The 19,996-nt window shown below is 36.2% G+C and overlaps 3 protein-coding genes across 5 annotated transcripts in view; all 3 read left to right on the top strand.

Moving 5' to 3' along the window:
• rgl1 (ral guanine nucleotide dissociation stimulator-like 1) overlaps window positions 1-3,587 on the top strand; it is a 31,039-nt gene extending 27,452 nt beyond the window's left edge. Inside the window, exons 17-18 of one of the 2 annotated variants that reach the window (XM_084138579.1) lie at window positions 1,134-1,248; window positions 1,385-3,586. In XM_084138579.1, coding sequence (XP_083994705.1) covers window positions 1,134-1,248; window positions 1,385-1,572 — 303 coding nt within the window. In that variant the 3' untranslated portion in view covers window positions 1,573-3,586. Of the gene's footprint in view, window positions 1-1,133; window positions 1,249-1,384 lie in introns of both variants that reach the window. The other variant, XM_084138580.1, reaches the window with a different exon arrangement.
• A 1,129-nt stretch (window positions 3,588-4,716) lies between these two features.
• plin3 (perilipin 3) lies at window positions 4,717-10,238 on the top strand. Its single transcript, XM_084138866.1, has 8 exons — window positions 4,717-4,838; window positions 5,987-6,050; window positions 6,319-6,514; window positions 7,293-7,375; window positions 7,748-7,979; window positions 8,881-9,239; window positions 9,373-9,591; window positions 9,713-10,238. Exons 2-8 carry the CDS (start codon window positions 5,988-5,990, stop codon window positions 9,815-9,817), a joined length of 1,257 nt encoding a protein of 418 aa, XP_083994992.1. The 5' UTR covers window positions 4,717-4,838; window position 5,987; the 3' UTR covers window positions 9,818-10,238.
• Window positions 10,239-11,240: 1,002 nt separating this feature from the next.
• Window positions 11,241-17,916, top strand: LOC311065701 (AN1-type zinc finger protein 5). 2 transcript variants are annotated; one of them, XM_084086381.1, is made up of 6 exons: window positions 11,241-11,367; window positions 12,928-13,129; window positions 13,241-13,346; window positions 13,522-13,646; window positions 14,155-14,262; window positions 15,105-17,916. In XM_084086381.1, the coding sequence occupies exons 2-6, from the start codon at window positions 12,970-12,972 to the stop codon at window positions 15,251-15,253; spliced, it is 648 nt and encodes a 215-aa protein (XP_083942507.1). In that variant the 5' UTR covers window positions 11,241-11,367; window positions 12,928-12,969; the 3' UTR covers window positions 15,254-17,916. The 2 variants fall into 2 exon arrangements, with proteins under 2 accessions (XP_083942507.1, XP_083942508.1); XM_084086382.1 differs by having other exon boundaries at window positions 13,244-13,346.
• Window positions 17,917-19,996: the final 2,080 nt, after the last annotated feature.

Raw genomic sequence — 19,996 nt, forward strand, 5'->3', positions numbered from 1 at the left:
TATTTTGATCGCAGATTTAGTAGCACAGATAGCGCAAACGGCTCGTGGCAGAACACAGACCGACTGAAAGTCACTTTAATTTAAGTAGAAAATCTCAAATGAAGATCGCTAAACTCCATCTTACTTGTCTGTGTTGTTTTCAGATCATCCACGCTTCTTCAGCAGTGTAGAGAGCGCGCGCGCATGGTTGCCAGATACTATTGAAAAGGCCGGGTAGGAAACGTGTTCTTTTAACAGAAAAGCTCTGTCTGGGGATTTAATTATTAAAATCTGGCAACCGTAAGTATGAACGCTCGTAAAAACAGTCAATGTGTTGTCGTCTCCTTTATTTGACACAAACAAGTGGTTTTGGTTAAGTTTAAAAATGTTTAAACACATTTCAGTCTCGTCTTTTTTCGTCAACGATATTGCATGTGTTGACATAGTCACAGTTATCGTTTAATGACGTGGGTGTCGTCTCTCATCGTCTTGTCTTAGTCAGGGGAAAAAAGGTCGTCAACGAACATTTTTCGTCATAGTTTTCGTTAACGAAATTAACACTGGGTCTAGGCAAATATTATGAGATTAACTGTGACTATTCTTTTCATTTTTAGCAGAAAGAAATAAACATCTATATATTGTTTTGTGAAAGAAAAAAAAATATTTCTAAGTGTTCATCTCTCCCTTACAATGTACATAAGTTCAAAGTGCTTTAGAATTATTTAAATTCAACAGGTAATAAATATTATAAAAAATATATAAAAATATTATTTTTTTATATACAATTCAATAATTTAATAACATGTTTAAAATGTTTCTATTTAGGTTTATACATTCAACATTAATAGTTGGGGAGGGAATTAACACTGTCAACTTACAAATATGTTTTTTCAGATAATAATTTGATAATTCATTTTAGCTTTAGTAATTCAGTGCGAATATATCAAACAATTATTTAATTTTGCAAACCACAGGCTGTTTTTTTAATATCTCACTCACTGTTGTTATTACACAGTATAAATGGGTTTTTATATTTGAAAATATATAGCTGTTTTTATAATTAAGGACACAAATGGATCATCATTCTTGGCTGCAAATAGCACTAAGTTCATAGAGAGAAGAGTTGTAAAACGAATGATTGTTTCTTCATGCAGCTGACCAGTCAAGACAAAACTCCAGCGGTGATCTCTCGAGCCATGGCCAAACACAACCTGGAGGGTGAGCAGGCTGCCGACTACGAGCTGGTGCAGGTCATCTCTGAGGAGAGAGGTATAGCATTAAAACTTGTGTATCTTGTGTGTCTCACACATTTTGAAATCTTAGCGCTCTAATATTTCATCTATTTAGGCTTGTTATGATGGAATGCCCGCATCACGTTTGCAATCTTTTTTTCTTTTTTCTCCAGAGTTGGTCATCCCTGACAACGCCAACGTGTTTTACGCCATGAGCACGTCTGCGAACTTTGACTTCTTGTTGCGTCTGCGTGGTTCTGAGGGGAGGCCGGTTCAGCTGCGCAGTCGCTGCAGCTCCACGTTACCACGCACGCAGCAACGCTCCAGTCTGTCCCTCAGGCTCAGCAAGGTCACGCTGTGACCCTGAGTGGACATCATAAAAAGACTATAGTGGGTGGAGTACTAGAAAATGGGCTTTTATAAACTATTGCAAGGCTTCAAAACATGTCAGAACTGATTTAGGCATCTCAAGCTCTTCAATTCGGCCTTTTTAAATAAAAGGCTTATCACATAGTAGCATGTGCCTCCATTTTCCCGTCTGGCCCACATGTATAGAGACACATCCCACCCTCCCTATTGCTGGATATTTTGCACATGTGCAGGACAGTCTCCTGCTCCTCGTCAGTATTTGCTTAAGAGCACATCTCTTCCCAGCCATGAGGCCTACACGACTTCCTCTGAGAGTGAGAGGGGAACGAAAGAAGCCGTGGGAAGAGAAATCAAATGACAGCCGTGTTGCCTTTATCAACGGTAATGATGGAACTCTTGCGTCAGTATTGAAGATGATCTGCAGTTGCTGTGATGTCATCATCGTCGTCATCAACGTGTCCTCCTTCTGTCCCCTTGTGCACTGTGTGGACAATGTGGACTGCATCCATAGACTTAAAGTGCTTAGACTGGCTCACTAAGAATCCTGGCACAGCAAAGCAATTGCATTTACTTTCTATCTTTAAGGCCAACCTTGAGAAAGAACAACCGTTCCCTCAAGATATCACAATATATAGGTATCTATGATGAAACAAGGTGTATGAAGGCTGAAACCTCATGACTTTCTCTGCCTATTCTAAGCATTTTATCTCTATTTCTGTGTTTCTCATATTGTGAGCTGTGTGACGAATGCAAAAATGTGCATTCTGATTGGTTCCTGCTTGGTTTTATCAAGTCTGCGGTTTCCTTTCACGAATGGATCAATGTTGTGTCTTTAAGGTGTGTTGACACCACACCAATAGAATGTGTTTCTGTTTGGAAACCTGGATTGAGCTGCCTTCCTCACTGATAAAGTGGCACTTGCTATGGAGTTGGTGGAGTCAATAGGTGTTTGTACTGAAAAGAGCGCTTGGTCCACTTCTTGTAGCTTTCCTGTCTTCTATCTTCAAGCAATGCTATATTAATGATATACGTTTCTGTTTCTTTTTTATACGTATGTTTTTGTAAGAGATGAATAAATATCCATGATATCTATGAAAAAAGGATTTTGGAAGTTTTAAAAGATTTGTTAACTAAAAGAGAAAATGTAAAAAAGCTGTGAAAAATGAGTGTGTGATTGTAAAGTAAGCATTAAAACAAGTCAGACATTTCCATCAACCAGCACAATAATGTGCAACATTTTCCAGAGGATCTGTGCACACGGTGAATACAAAAACATGTCTTACACTAAAAAAAATTTTTTTACACTCAGGCATTTTAACACCTAATGGTTTCAATAGTTTGGTTTCAAAAGGCTTGCAGAATTTTTTGCCTTAACTTTGTTCTTTCTAATTCAACCTTTTAATCTGGTATGTAATGCATGTTAGTTGGCCCTGACTCCTGGTAATACGTCAACAGATGTATAGAATGTGCCAAATTTTGCCTTTTGTTCTCACAGTTATTGAAAGACACTTATTTTTGTTACATTGAACACGTAAGACTTTGATGACACTAACAGTTTAAACAAGGAAAAAAAACTAGTGTTTTAACAGTAGTGGGGCAGCAGTGTTTGTGTTTTGATTAATTTGTCTTGGTTCAAATTTATTCAGCACTTGTGAGTTTTCTCAAATTTTTATTTTGAATATTTCTTCACTACCAAAGAATTGTCTATCTACAGCGAGTCAGTGAATAAATTATTATCATTATGATTTTTGTAATTTGAATATTACTTTTCATGAATTAAATGGAGACTCTAAAAAGTACTGTGGACGTTGACTGAATTTGACTTTGCTTGCATCACACATAAAATATCATAATAAGAAAGATATGATTCATGCATTCGAAATGTTTTGTTTTGTAATTCTCATTTCCGTTATCTGCTTCAGTATTGTTATATTGTTGACTATAACTAATACTATTAAAAATCGTTTTCTGTAATTGAAATGAAATAAAATATTCAATGAAAAACTTACAAGCTTGAATATAAATTAGAAATGTTGCCATGGCAACAATCTGAAATAAGATTAGGTTGAAGTACAATTTTTTTTAACTTAAAAACATTAAATCTATATATAAATATATTTTATAATTAATACAAAATGACAAAAGCACCTAACAAAATTACTAAAACAAAATAAAAATTGAAATTTAAAAAAAAATATATAATAAATAATAAGTTAACATGTTTTTACATTGCTTTAACTCATTAAAATAAGTTAAGCAATTTTCAACTTTTTTATGTTATAAAAGATTCAACTCATTTTAAGTCAGTTTAATGCAATTTAAGTTGAAATGACTTAAACATGATTGTACTTAAGCTCGCAGCGGCTGCTAAGTCAAATGTTTGAAAACAAAATAGGTATTTTTTCAGTGCAGTATCAGTTAAAGTGTACACGTCAACAACTTACACATCACCATTATCTCAAATGATTAAAATTAGTGTAGAGGTGGGTTTTTTATCACTGATTTCATATTGTCATAAGATTCCATATCTTATCTTGTGTGGTTGTCAGAGCTTTAACCGCCATGGAGGGATAGGGATGGATTATGGACCAAACCAGAACCTCAGAGGCCTGTCTGGGCCTCAAAAACTCATGCTGTGCCGCTCAAGAAGACTTCCAAAGATGTTTAGTTACTTGGGTATCATATTGCTTCTTTCACCTCAGATGAACTCAAAAGGTTAATGATAATGATCACTGGTAATCTGCCAGTATCTTTATCAGCACCCTGATAAATCTGGTACATAAAGGTCCAAAATACTACGAGTAAGTAGCTCATTAACAGGATACATAACATGTTATAATAGATTATTATGTTCTCATTTAAGACAATTGTATTCTGGAGACATTTTACAGTAGGCTAATAATAATAATATTGTTTTAGAAAATGCTTTGTTTAAACAGATTTTTCTTGGGTGGCACAATTTGGGGAGTCTGGCCAAACAATAATTAATCTGAGGAACATTTAGGGTTAGAGGACGAGGAAATAATAATCATATAAAATATGCTAAACAGCCAAAATTTAAAAAGAAGGAGTCTATAACTGAGGGTAGTTTCATAATAAGAGATCTCATAGAGGCTGATTGGTTTGTTTCAAAGAACTCCGCCTAACTTTGCACTTTTATTGCGTCAAGTTGACTCAGGCTCTTGACAGCGATTAGATTGAGACTCCCACATAGCTACTGCACGCGGGTCAGCGAGGGACAACAGAGATCAATAACAGGTCAGTTTGTCTGAGACAATAGGAAAATTAGTCTGACAAGAGTTTTGTGGGATGGAAAATAACATTTTTTTTCCATCGGTGCGTTCAGTAGTAGATCTATCAAAGAGCGAGCGCGAGCCTACGCTTACGTTTTGTTTCCAGTTAGCTAAAAGTTTCTTCACGCGCACTTAAACAAAAATAAATGTATTAATGACTAGGCTACAGTACGAAAATAAGTCTATTGTAAGTTTAAAATCTTGTTAAGACGGTTTGTCAAGTCTATCGTTTCAGTCTCATCTAGCTGTCAGATTCCAATCCACACGGAATCAATGGCGCAACAATAGAATGTCTCAGGAAGTGGGTGAAAGTTTATGCCTTTTCCTCTATTCAACGCTCTTGATTTGTCATTAGGTCATCATTACGATGACGGGATCTTAACGCCTACTTCTTTAAAATGTAGCAAAGATAGCCTATGTTAACTTGCCAATGGAGTATGATTTTTCCGTTATCTGAGGATACCCTTCCGTTTTATAAGGTTCACAAAATTGATTTTTATATCCTATTATTATTCATTTTCGATCATCTAAACTAAAGGGATGTTGAGAGGACACGGTTTTGAAGTCTTTCATTTCTCATTACAATAACTTACAAAAGATAATTATGTGAAAGTTCTCTTCTTAGGTTTAAATATAAATTGTTATATTATAAATATCCTAAAATATAAATATATCCTACACATATTGTGATATAAATGTATATGATTATACACATTTATATTATATTATTTTACATTATAAATTGTTCTTCATCTTCTCTCTGGTCTCTTATCTGATATGATAAACCAAGTCCATCTATAATGGATCACGTAGGCTAATTTGCACAGAAGTAGGCTATATGTTCAATCCTCATTTAATGTGACTCACTTAAGTAGGGCATGATCAGTCTTGGTCCTGGAACATCATTAGAACCAACCAATCAGATTGTAGGGTTAGGATTAGATTTATAATTTTTATATAGTTTATAAATCTGTCATCATTTGCTTATCTGATTTTTTTCTGACCAGGCTGTGAGTTTTAATGGTGCCAGTGGCTTTGTTTCTGAGATGGATCTCATGATTATCAGTGAAGTAAATGTTTTTTTATTTATTTTTTATTCAACATTTCCCACAGAATGGCAGATAATGGAAAGTCAGCAGGGAAGGACACAGAGGCATCACAGGCTACTCAGGAACAAGTGAGTCACGTGTTTCATGACCCTCACATACAGTTACACAACAGAAGTTTTCCAATCACACGTTCACGAAATACATGTTCATTCATATAAACCAAATTTCTAAGTCGGTCATGTAACCATTCTTATATAAATTTTATTCAATGCATCAGTGAATAAATGTTTTTTATGAACAATTTGTTCTGTTATGTTTTATGAATGAGGCCCATTGTGCATCAAAAGTAGAGTAAATAGCAACAACGTTTTTTTTTTTTTCATTTCATTGTTTCAGAGTGTGGTTTCCCGAATGAGCAACCTGCCGCTGGTGAGTTCAGCATGTGGTGCGGTGTATAATGCTTACAGCACTACTAAAGACAGCGTGCCACTCCTGAAAGGAGTAATGGAGGTGGCAGAGAGCGGGGTGCGAACACTAGGTGCCGCTGCTTCAACTGGTTCCAAACCCATACTAGACCGACTGGAACCTCAGAGTGAGTTTCTTAAACCTAGATGCAGTTAGTAAAGTTACGGTAGTTTGTACACTGACGGTCAAAAGTTTGGAATAACTATGATTTTTTTTTTTTTTTTTTTTTTTTTTAAAGAAGTCTCTTATGTTCTTCAATGCTGCATTTATTTGATGAAAAATACAGTAAAAACAGTAATAATGTGAAATATTATTAATATTATTAAAATATCTGTTTTCTATTTGAATATATTTTAAAATGTAATTTATTCCTGTGATGCAAAGCTGAATTTTCAGCATTATTACTCTTATTATTACATTATTAGTCTTCAGTGTCACATGATCCTCAAAAATCATTCTAATATGCTAATTTGGTGCTCAATACATGTTGAAAACGTTGCTGCTGCTTAATATTTTGTTATATCTTTTTTTTTTTTTATTGTAATTAATACTTTTATTCAAAAAGGCTGCATTAAATTGATTTAAATGACAGTAAAGACATTCATAATGTTGTAAAAGTTTTCAGTTTATATTCATCAAAGAATCCTGAAAAAAATGTATCACAGTTTCCACAAAAATATTAAGCAGCAAAAATTGTTTTTAACACTGATAATAAAAAGAACCATTATTAATAATTGTAAATAATTTAATTTCACAATTTTACTGTTTTTACTGTATTTTTATCAAATAAATTGTTTTTTTATTATATCTTAATTATTGCAAACTTCTGTCTGCCAATGTATTACTTTTTTTCCCTGCTGGTTGAAGTAACAGCAGTTGTTTTTTGTGTTCTTTCTCTTTTGCAGTTGCAGTGGTAAATGAATATGCCATGAAAGGCCTGGACAAGGTAGAAGAAAGCCTTCCAATTTTACAACAACCAGCAGACAAGGTAAAGCCTAGACTGACTTGACATTTGAATCGCTATATGAATCAACATTGTAAATATCTCCATGGCACTTAATATTCAACAATATTATTGATCTGAATGTACTGACGCTGTTGTATGAGAACTGAACTGAGCTGGGCGATGACGTCATTTTAGTTATTTTTTTGCAGTACTGCTTTATAGATGAAATGTTGATGAAAACTAATTTAATAATTGATGATCTTTACAATGGATATGAATCAACACTGAACTGACATCAGCTGAACAACAGCTGAAATGCATAATTTTTTCTGTTTATTACTGTAAAGCTGCTTTGAAACAATCTTTATTGTATAAAGCGGTATATAAATAAAGGTGACTTGACTTGACTTGCAGCTGGTCTCCGACACAGTGGGCATGATGTACCAGTCGGTAACAGGAGCAAAGGATGCTGTGGTGGGGGCCGTGCTGGGAGGTGTGGAAAAGACACGTATGGCTGTGACCGGAGGGATAAACACTGTCATGGGGAGCCGTATGGGCCAGATGGTCAGTAATGGTGTAGATAAGGCCCTTACTCACTCTGAAGACTGGGTGGATCAGAACCTTCCACTTAGTGAAAAGGAGCTTGGTAAGTTAAGTTGCACTTCAGACACAGTAATTTCATTATTATTAAGAAATTACTTTGAAAATGAGAAAAAAATATTAAAAGTTAAAGGTAAAAATGTTCTCAGTTAGCCTTCTGTTTGAATATACAGTACATTATCACAAAGAAAGGGCAAAGAGCATATTCTTGGAGGAAAGGCTTTTTTGTTTCAGTTCTGGCAAGAGCTAATGAGCAATAGGGAATGCAGCTTTAAGTCCTGCTATTGCATTATTACCTAGAAATTTAAGTTTTTAATACAATACAAATATGTATGATTTTCTTTCATATACTATATATTTATTTTTCTATTTATATTTTCTAAAATATATACAGTATATACTACTGTTTAAAAGTAAAACAATTATAATACTTTTATTCAGCAAGCATGCATTACATTGATCAAAAGTGGCAGTAAAGACTTTTACATTGGAAAAAAAAATCTAATTCTTTCAATCTTAAAACTTTCAACTAATTGAAGAAATATGGTTTCTACAAAAAAAATATTAAGCAGCGACATTGATAATAATGACAATGTGATAATAATAAGACATGTTTCTTGAGCAGTAAATTAGCATATAAGAATGATTTCTGAAGGATCATGTGACAGTGAAGACTGGCTGCTGAAAACTCAGCTTTGCCATCACAGAAATAAATGACATAAAAAGGAAATCCATTACATTTAAATACATTGAAATAGATTTTGGTTATTTTAATAATATTTCACTGCATTACTCTTTTTTGCTCTGTGTTTGATCAAATAAATGCAGCCTTGGTAAGCCTTAAATACTTATTTGAAAAACATAAACAAGTCTTACTGGCCCAAAACTTTGACTATATTTGTATGAATGTAAGGTGTTGACATCAGTGTTGTGTGTTCTGCCTCCAGCTGCACTGGCTGAACCAAGGCCAGGTGAGGAGGAAGGATTCATGGTAACTACTAGCCCCAGCTACTTCGTCCGCCTGGGTAAGCTGTCTGCCAAAGTTCGGGAGAGGGCGCTTGAGCAGTCCCTGCTTAGGGCCCGCAAGGCCAGAGACACTACCCATGCCACTGTGACTCAAATGACCGGCACTTTGGACCTGCTGGAAAGTACCCGGGCTACTTTGGCCAGTGCCAGCCAGCAGCTAGGAGGCGCTCCGGAGCAGTTACTTCAGAGATGGAAAGAATGGAAGGAAGGGCAGCCCAAAGAACTGCAGGAAAAATTAACAGAAGGGACTGAGGTGGATGCAGCAAAAGGCAAGGGAGAGGTACAGATTCACATTGTATTTGTTGTTTTTGGATGTATTTTACTTACAATCGAACACAAAATATGAATATATATATCTTACTCAAGACTATCAGACACATATTCAGTGTGCATATGTGGATATCTCCCCATAGGAGCTGGAGTGGAGAGCCCTGTCCATGGTACGGGGTTTGAGTGATCAGCTAAAGGTAGCAAGTTCAGGTGTTGTGTCCAGCGTACAGGGTCTCCCAGGCACTGTGCAGGAACAGCTTCTGAATGCTCGACGTACAGCCGAAGAACTCCAGGCATCTCTGAGCAGCACCAGGACACTCACACCCATTCTCTTACAGCAGACGCGTCAGCAGATAGGCCAGGTACAGTCAGTTTGAGTCGAGTGTATGCAATTTTGTACATCAATTGTCGTGCTCTGTTCTAATCTATTATAAAATGTTTGCAGAATTTAGACAGTGTTCATCAATTTCCATCTTTTAACAGGTACGACAATCTTTGGATGGAGTCGTGGAGTACCTTCTCAATAACACTCCTCTCAATTGGCTGGTTGGGCCTTTTGCACCTCAGATAACAGAGAAAGGTGATTGAAAATGCCCCATAATCTAATGAAATAGGTTAATATATGCTGCAAATTGTTGAATGTTGTAACCATTTCTATTTCAGAATTGTAACTAGTGTTAACTAGAGTCATTAGACTCATACTACATTTTTAAAATGACAGTATAATGAACATAAAATTGTAAATTATAATTTTAGCAATGTCAGTATTTTAAACCAAGCATTAAAACCACTGCCGTATGGAAGCTAATGCAGGTGGTACACTGCCGTATAGCATTCAAACCTGTCGTACTTATCAAATACGGAATACATCGTACTTTCTAAATAAGAGCAAGCCATATAGTACCTGGTTTTGTAATTCATGATGTTTATGTCATAACTTCTGCAAAAGAGATCTGTTGATTGTTGTCTGTTGAAAATCAATCGATCAATGAAATAAAATACTTTTGTGAAAGAAATTATTTCTATTTCTTCCATTTGTTTTTGCTCTCTGAGCACAAATGAAGGATTCTATGGAGAGGTAATATATAATATGTAAGCATTTCAGCATATTTAGGGTCATGTTTATGCAATATCACAGATGCAAGTGCTATTACTTGCCTCTGGTGCCATCTCAAAGAGGCACAAAATCACTTTGACAGACCTTCACCTGGACTGTTCCCTGCTGGTGGAATGAACCCGAGCTGCTGAGTCCATAGCCATTTTCAAGAAACGGCTGAAGACACATCTTTTCGGCAACACTTGATCCATTAATCATTGATCCATTAATTTTACTGCGTTAAACTAAACTGGGAAGGGTCACAGCACTTGCATATTGTTGTCCTTGTTAGTTTAATTAAGTAAATTTGGATAAAAGCGTCTGCTAAATGATTAAATGTAAATATATCAGAATTTTAAACCTACTTTATCCAATGTTATGATTTCTGTTCAGAAAATGTATGCAAATCAGTGAGTAATTAATTAGATAATGACTCATTTTCATATTTAAAAATAACAATCTAGATAACATGTCTCATTGTACAGCTTTTAATCAACTGAAAGTATGGAGATATAAGTTAAATTTGTTACCCTATTCACCTGTGGGTGTTGGCTTAAACAAAATTACTGGAACCAGCAAAAATAGAATAATGCATACTGTTAATATAATATACTGTATATTGCATTAACATGTGGCTGCAATGAATGAAAGAAGCTGAAGTAGGAAGCTTTGACACCGAAATTGAAAATGAAAGCATACACGTAAATTGAACATGACCATTTTGCCCTCCCTATTCCCTAAGATATCTGTAACTTTTTCATCCAAAACTATTCAAACAAACGTTGTCTCAAAACAAGCATTTAAATACATTAATACACTGCTTGGAAGCATTTGTTGGTGTGTGGACCATAGGTGTGGACTAGGGGGAAGTGTGACGATGAGGTTTCGATGATGGCCAAATTGTTGCTCTTCGGGTGACGTCACACCCGTTGTTTCAGATGACGTTGAGAGAAGCAGGCCGCACGCGCATAGCAGGAACCTACTCTGTCAGATTTCTGGGGATCAAGGTCGTCGATTTCTCCTCAGTCACACGGAAATACGGGTAAATATTCGAGCTAACGGAGGTTTTAAGCCACCGCAAGTGTTCGTGGGACGGTCTCGAGGTCCCAGCTGTCCGATTTCTGTGCGTGCCATCACGTCGGCTAGCCATTAGCAGAGCTAGCGCGTTAGCCTGGCTAGTTGAATATCACAAACAAATCGACTTTCGTCTATTCAGCAATTTCAACACGGTCATCTGTACGTAATGTTAAATAATTTGAAGGATTGTATTTGCTTTCGATGTCACTTTGACGTTGACAACACCTCGGTTTGTTGTTTGTCGCCATACTAGGGTCAAAGACGAAATGTTTTTCTAATTGCGGAGACGCTCTCAGCTGATTTTTACTGGACATGCTCCAAAATAACCTAATTTATTCCCTTTTATTTGGTAATCTGTCATCCATATTGTTACGGTGAACTTCTATTTTTCCATATTAAACACTTACTGCTGTGTTTTATATGTATTGAAGCGCAACTGTTGCCAGATTGTTAATCGTCGTTTGATCTGCAGGCTGTTAAGGTTTCTGTAACCTGGATCATTCGTTTGCTTGTTTGAGAAACAAAAAGCGAACAAAGAAACTATTGTTTTCATGCAGCATATTGTCAGCATCTAGCAGGGTCACAAACAAATAAATTAAAGGGGTTTAATTTGGGTTTTCGCTCTAATGGGAGTCCAGCATCATTGAACAGTTTTACAAGTTTAATTTAAAAACTTTGTCTCTCTATTTTATCTTCCTATCTAGATCGTTTGTTTAATATATGGTGGCACTGTACAAATCAGCCATGTCAAGAGTAAATTAACAAAATATGAATATAGATATGTTTTCTTCAAAACCTTTCAGCAAAGTCAAGGGTAGAGCACAAAGGATGATGTCCAATTCGATGCATTTAGTTTAGTTTATTTGTCTGATATGTGTTGTGATAGCAGTTATGCATTTTTAGTTCTAAATGTATTTAATAAATGTATTTTATCACTTTATTTTAAAGTGTCCATGTTATACCTTACATTTACTCTATATTGCTAAAAAAAAAAGGTAAACCAAACCCTAACACTTAGTACATGTTAATTAATATTACTCAGTATGTATTTGTGTAATTACGCTGTAACCAGGACACCTTAAAAAGTGTAACCAAGTAAGAAATTAAAAAAAATAAAAATTCTGTCATTGTTTACTTGTCATACTTGAATATTTGCCATACAACAATAGTTCATAGTGACCATATGCTGTTGAGCCCCAAAAAGAACAAAAAAGCCCCATAAAAGTCCAATATATGGCTGGTACTATACTATATACAAAATTATGTGGCTTGAAAAGTAGCATTCTAGTTACATTATTTTTATGATGCTTTTATATGCCTTTTTTTGGAGCCAATGGATACATGGATCTATGTTTATTTTATTTTTGTGTTTCATAAAAATGTCATGCATGTCAGGAATGACATCATGGAGAGTAAAATATTGACAATTTTCATTGTTAGATACTATTTCCTTTAATGTAAGGTCTTTTAGCCACTAATGCTAAATTATGCTGATGAAATGCTAATTATTCAACCCCATCTTTAGGATCGCCATCTCCCGTCCCCCTCACCCCCCTTCTCAAACAGCATGGCTCAGGAGACAAATCAGACGCAGGTGCCAATGCTTTGCACTATGGGATGCGGTTTCTATGGTAACCCTCGCACCAATGGAATGTGCTCTGTCTGCTACAAGGAACATCTGCAGAGACAACAAGGTGGGGGGCGAAACAGTCCCCCAGGTGAGAAAGGTAAATCAGTCTTTCCGTGTCAAATGCACCTATTGCATTCAGAACCTAATTTGTTCACTTAGTTTGAAGTTAAGAAGAGTTTATGTTTAGCTCCTTGTCTGTCTCTTCCAGCAGCCACATCTCCTGTAGGTTCCCCAGGTGCGTCTGCAGTAACAGTGGAGTCCACCCCTGTACCCCCTACGGAAGCCGTTACCCCGCCTGAAGAACGCACGTCTAGGTAATAAGGTCTTTATAAATCTGAGGCCGATCGTGCTTGAATTGGTTCAAACTGCATGTGCAAAAACGGTCTGTAGCTCAGTGGTAATCTCTTAATGAGCACAAGCTGCTTATGATGGTATAGGAAGGAATTATAACAAATAACTCCTGTATTTGGTTGGATTGTGTTTATGCAGTAGTTCGACCAGCCCAGTGACCCAGCAGATGACTGCTATGAGCATCTCCCAGGACACGGCAACCAATGATTCAGACAGAGCAGAAGTGGAAGAGGAAGAGGAGGAGGGATCGTCTAAAAGCACAGGTCTGCTGTGTTTAATTTAGTAAATATACTTTCATTTTAGAAACATATTCTTTGGTTATTTGAACAGTTCTGCTGCTTACACTGAAAAGCATTTTTTGATTTATTATTATTATTATTATTATTATTATATATTTTAAATAATGTTATATTTTAAGCACACAATTTTAGTTAATTTTAGTCCAAAAAAAGACAATCAACATATATTTTGATCATTAACAGTTTTTGTTTCAAAAATCTGTTTTTTGTTGTTGTTTGTTTTTCATTAATTCTGATAGATTTAACCTTGGTCATATTTAGTAAATTATGAAAGACCAGAGTAATCTAGAAAGAAGAAATAAAACTTGAACAACCATATCCAAACTAAACCCCTGCTTTCAATTCTCTTTATGGAAGACATGAATACTGATGAATCATTAAATCATTGATTTGAGTATCATGTAGCCTCAGAAGACAGGAAGTTTATGTGTTTTAGAAATTATCTATCAAAGGCTGGCCATGTGTTTAACAGGGCCAGTAGGGGAGGCTGCACAGACTTCATCAGATGGAGATCAGACCCCTGACAAGAACAAAAAGAAGAATCGATGCTTCACTTGTAGGAAAAAAGTTGGCCTCACGGGTAAGAGCCAAGGGAAGCGCTTTTTGTTCTTGAATGAGGGCTGGGCTGCGCTTATCTTTGAGCAGACTTCAAAACTTTACAAAATATAGCTTTAATGCAAAGCTGTTCTTTTTTGTTGTTGACTACTGCAAATCTGCTCATTTTCCTTTTTTGTTGAAAGAATCAGAAGATAGTCTCCTAGCAGTCTAATTCCCATTACCTAAGTTCATATATATTAACATTTGGATCCAACATGCTGGTTTGGTTCATAGTATATTTTAATGTTTAATATATTAATACACAAATGTTATAAGTTTGGGGTGAAAAAACAAATTAATACTCTTATTCAGCAAGGATGCATTAAAGTGACAGTAAAGATTTTACATTTTTATTTCAAATAAAATGCTGCTCTTTGAACTTTCTGAAATCCTGAAAAAATGGATCACAATTTACACAAAAATATTATGTAGCACAACTGTTTTCAGCATTGATAATAATAATAAATGGTTCTTGAGCACCAAATCAGCATATTTGAATGATTTCTGAAGGATCATGGAAGGAAACTGAAGACTGGAGTATTGGAAAATTAAGCTTTGGCATCACTGATATATGTAAATTACATTTTAAAATATAAAACATATAAAATATTTAATACATATAAAAATATAAGTTGAATTGTAATATTTCACTATATATTGTCCTAGTTTGAATCTGTATTCAGACAGCATACTGCAGGTTAGTGCTGCATTTCACATGGTCCTGCTGGTATCCTGCCCTTTCTTGAGAGAAATCACTGCTAAACTTTTTCACCCAGCTGGATCACATGACCGACTGAATCTTCTCGCTTTTGTGTCTGTCTGTAGGCTTTGACTGTCGCTGCGGTAACCTGTTTTGCGCTATCCACCGTTATTCTGACAAACATGACTGTCCCTACGACTACCGAGGAGCCGCTGCCGCCCGCATCCGCAAGGAGAACCCCATTGTGGTAGCTGAGAAGATTCAGAAATTATGAGGACTGATGGCTAAACGAGCAAAAATGTTTGACCTGCAAGTTTTGGAACCATGGCGCTGAATAACACCATTCTAAAATGGGTTCATTTCTTCATTGTAGGATAAGGTGGGTGGGGTTGTAGGGTACAGCCCCTGCTTGGCCACTCCCTAAACTATCATCTCCCTGTCTCTCCCGGAAGGACGGTGTAGAGGTGTGTGTGTGTGTGTGTGTGAATGCGTGACATGTTGAGAAATGTGCGTGTGTTTGTTTCTTTTATTATTTTCTTTTCTAGAGAGCCAGGGAGAAGAGGGATTGGTTGTCAGGTGGGCATCCATGTGAACTGGGGGGAGGGTGGACTCTTTAGTTTTTACCCTGGCATTGATTTTTGTTAGGATATTAACATTATTTTTTTATAGGAGCCCTGAGATGTGGGTTCAGGAATCATTGGAAGAGGTGGGTGGGGGCGTCATTGAGAGGGAATTTCTGTGATATTGCAAAACGTTGCTGAAGAAGAATATAGATTTTAATGACTACTCCCACATTTACCCATGTAAAATTCTTTTTCTGTGTTATTCTTTTTTCTTTATTCTGGTTAATTATCCCAACATGTCAAATCCCAGCCTGTGCATTTAAAAAAATATTTCTCTTTTATATATTGACTTATCATGCTAATGTTGGGTGCATGAATAGTTATTGGATGGGGTTTGAAGGGGGGAGGGTGGGGTATAGCAAGAGCCTTGACATAAGCGAGTGACTGAGTTTTATTTTCTTTCCTTTTCTGTTTTAATGAGTGTATGGCATCAGAAGATCTATATTAATATATTGTACGTAGCTTGAATTGTGTGATTGCATTCTATTTATTTTGTATTATCATTTGGTTGGTTGATACTGGAGGATTGGAAGCATGTGTCCAAAAAACAACCTAAAACCCATTTGTAGGAAACCCTTAACAATATTTAAACATTTTGCTCCATTTACATATGCATTTTCATGAAATGGGGTAGAGTCACACTAGATTGGGCTGAAAAAACTCTTGCTTTTCAGAATCAAAGCACAAGAACGTTCAGTTTCTTCGCACAAACACAAAAAAAAGTGCAGTTAGCGTAGGATCCTTGGTGCTGTACGGAACCTAGCAGGCCTGTTGTTGCTAATGCACGCCAGCGATTAACTATTATGACCTTTTACCTCAGAGTCACAGAGCTTTGAGAGCAAGGTATTTGTTAACCACCAGCAGACCATTGAATGATGCTAATGGAACCGGCTAGTAATATGTTTATTAGGTGACGCCTTTCCAGTTCCAAGACATGTATTTACAATTAATACCGCTGTGCTTATGATGTCAGTGGAAAATATACACACTTCTTCTCCTAACAGATAAACGTTGCATGCTCACACAGATATTAGGCCAATCGCAGTGTTTGCTAAAGCCACATTTTACATTGCTACAAGAATGTAAAACAAAACAGTGTCCCGTTGCACGGGCGAATGGAGCCTGCTATCCAAACGAACGGGTTTCTTCTATTATCTAATGTAAATATTATATGGCTACCGTTCTAAATAGAATGTTTAAGGTTTTAGAAAGAAGGTTCAGAAGGGAAAAAAAACATCCGTTTCGTGTGTATGTAGTGTTTATTAACTATCCATAGGTAAGGAGAAAGATGCAACGCGGTGTTCTCTGTCATCCTTTGAGTGAATCTTGTATCTTTGTGCTGGTTGGTTGTGTGTTTTTAATTACTACTTTGTTGTTGTAAAAGGGCTGAAACAACCATTTTGTATTTATCCTTAATGTTGTCCAGCTATCTTCCCCTGTGATGTCTATGGATGTGCACATTTTTCCATGATTCATATACAACCCCTTGATTTCAAGACTTGTTGAAAGCAACTTGGTGGATGTAACCGATTTGAAGTCCTGGTAATGACCTTGCTGCTTTATTAAGGAAATAACCTGAGCTTTAATTAGCACCGTCTGCGATTGCAGCATTATCCTCAGTGGGGCTGCCAGCTCAAGAGGGCTTTTGTGCAAGGCAGGTGTCGGTGGCTCAGAGTATTCACGCCATGCTTGGCTGAGCCGGCATCCTGACAGCCTTTTAATGAGGGTTGGGATCTCACTCTTTCTGTCTGCACCATTTGCTTGAGGATAATCCTACCTTTCTAGGGTTTAAGTATAGGCATACAGAAATTCTGGACTCCTAATTTCTAGGGAGATTGTTGTAGTGTGTGTGGTGGGCACAAAACTGTGAATGTAGTCAACCGCTTGACTATGAAGCTCCAGTGGGTTGAAAGCCAGTTGGTCACCTCTAATGTTGCCTTCAGTGTCTTATCAGATCATTGGCACTATATGCCAGTGCATTATCCCTTCTATGCTAGCAATGATTAACTGTCCTCATTGCATGTTATTGAGCAAAATAGTGAAGTGACGCAATTAAAGAAGAATGCTTTGATTTTGGTGAAGGTGTTGAGACTTAATTTTCTCCCGGTAGTTCATCAGAACATTCGGATGGGCGCGAGTTTCAGCTCAGGCGTTTCGGCAGTATATTAACCAGCATTCATGGGTTAATTTAGCAGCGTGCCCAGTCCCCCAGAGACACCACCAGATACCTTTGTTTTCTTTTGAAATTTAGGATTGTATGATGTGTATGAGTAAGTATAAAACCAATAAAATCACAAAGTTTATTTTAAAATTACACAGTGTTTTGTGTGTTTTGTTGTACAAATACTTTTCCAGAACATCTAAAGCAGCGGTTCTCAACCAGATGGGGCTCGGCAAACTTCCAAAGGTCCTCAATAAGTCTTAAAAGTATTTTATTAACAATTAAAATGCTTAAACTAAAAGGTAATGGTGTACAAAACAGGTTTTAGAGGTACATATCAGCTTAGATAGGACAACCTTTGGTTGTTGTCTTGGATAAAGGGGGGCTTAGAGTCAAAAAAGGTTCATAACCACTGATCTACACTGTTAAAATCAAAGGTTCCAAAAGGGGTGTTTGTGTAGCGATGCAATAGACCTTATTCACAGCAGCGCCATCTCTGATTTTTAATGAGAGTGAAAGCGAGGCTGTGAGGTATAGGCGTACATCCCTGCAGTGGGTTGTACTGTTATTTAATGTGTTTTTGGATTGTTCTGCTGACGAAACACTGCAAAAATATATTTCCAAGAGATTTCAGAAATTGTAAGTGATCTAGGAGCTTTATACAGCTTTTTACAGCGGATGCCATTTAAAACACGGTAAGTCTATCCCTCACAGCTTGGATAAGGTCTATAGAAGAGCTATTTTAGGTTCCCTTTGGGACCCTTTCTTAGAGAGAGAAAAAAAAAAGAAAAAAAAAAAAGATTGTTTCAATAATCTGAAGACCCTTTTCCCACTATAAAGAACCTTCTGTGCAATGGAAATGTTTCATGGGTGTTAAAGGTTCTTCATGGAACCATCAAAGCCAAGTAGAAACATTTATTTTCAAGAGTGTAGTGCATCTGTTTTGCTGAAAATATACTTGAAGTGAATCTAACTGTTGTACCTTTGCACAAACAGCCCACATGACTCATACTCATGGGACACTTGGAAATAGTTGACTCCAGGAAGTGGTGTAGGTAATTACTGATCACCCACCCAACTTAACCTGAACATCTCTTAGCCCTCCTCTGACATTTCTTCAAGCAGAATGTCCTTTCATGCTGTGATATTAATTGAGTAAACAGTGAAGATGTCCTGTGTCTGCATATGAATTATCCTGTATAATATTATTATTATTCACAGCTGGCTACTGTCAATGTGCACTTGTGTGGTTTTTAAGTCTCCAGGTTTAAAAGGGTTAACATTTGTCGGTTAGATTTAATGTTACCACATAATTCCATTGTATTAATTTGGTTGAGACAAATTATAGACGGCTATGGATAGCCTATACATAGCCTACTTTAAACTTATATTTTATTTTTGTCAAGACAGTAGTGTCTTTTTTTTTTTTTTACATATGTATCATGTTTTTAATATATTTTTAATATGTTTTTAATATATTTTTGTCTATAACACTTAATTTGTGATCGTTGTCTTAAGAATAATCAGTGTATTGTGTGACTTGGAATTAAATGGTTTAGTATAGAATACAAATAGGCTATACAACTTTATTTAAATGGAAGAATTATTTCTCTCGCATGATTTAAATCATCAGCTATCTCTAGCAGATTTTACAAAGCTACGACAGCAGATCTGACAGAAGTTCCTTGGAAACTCCTCCCGCTATGTCATGTGACATGTCAGCGTAATTTCCGGATGCGATACAGTAAAGAGCAAAGAGGTTTTAACAGGAGGCTTGGGCACATCGTCCACTCTGCATGTTTTCCACACTAAAGTAGCGTCGAGTCACGTGCTACTCAGCGGACATTCTGATTGGTTACATGCCTTCTGACAGTTTGCTTCTATTTTATTATTTTAAAATAGCGCAAAGGACTGTAATTTCTTTTTGAGGCAAAGATATGTTTGCCCATATGTGTATTAAAAAAGTTATCAGACAATCTGGTATTGATATTGATGCTAAAAGAAAGTTACTCCGAAGGGAAAATGTTAATGCAATTGATAAACTGATTATATATAAATATATATATATATATATATATATATTACTGCCCATACAAAAAATGCAAAAAAAGCGTGTGTACACAAATTCTGGAAAGATTGCACGTGTTAATGTGAATATGATTGTTTTTGTAAATACAAAAATAATAATTCTGATTGGTTAATTATTTGTATATTCACGAATATAGAATCTATG

Source organism: Abramis brama (assembly GCF_963993115.1).
Source record: "Abramis brama genome assembly, chromosome: 16".
NCBI classification, from domain to species: domain Eukaryota; kingdom Metazoa; phylum Chordata; class Actinopteri; order Cypriniformes; family Leuciscidae; genus Abramis; species Abramis brama.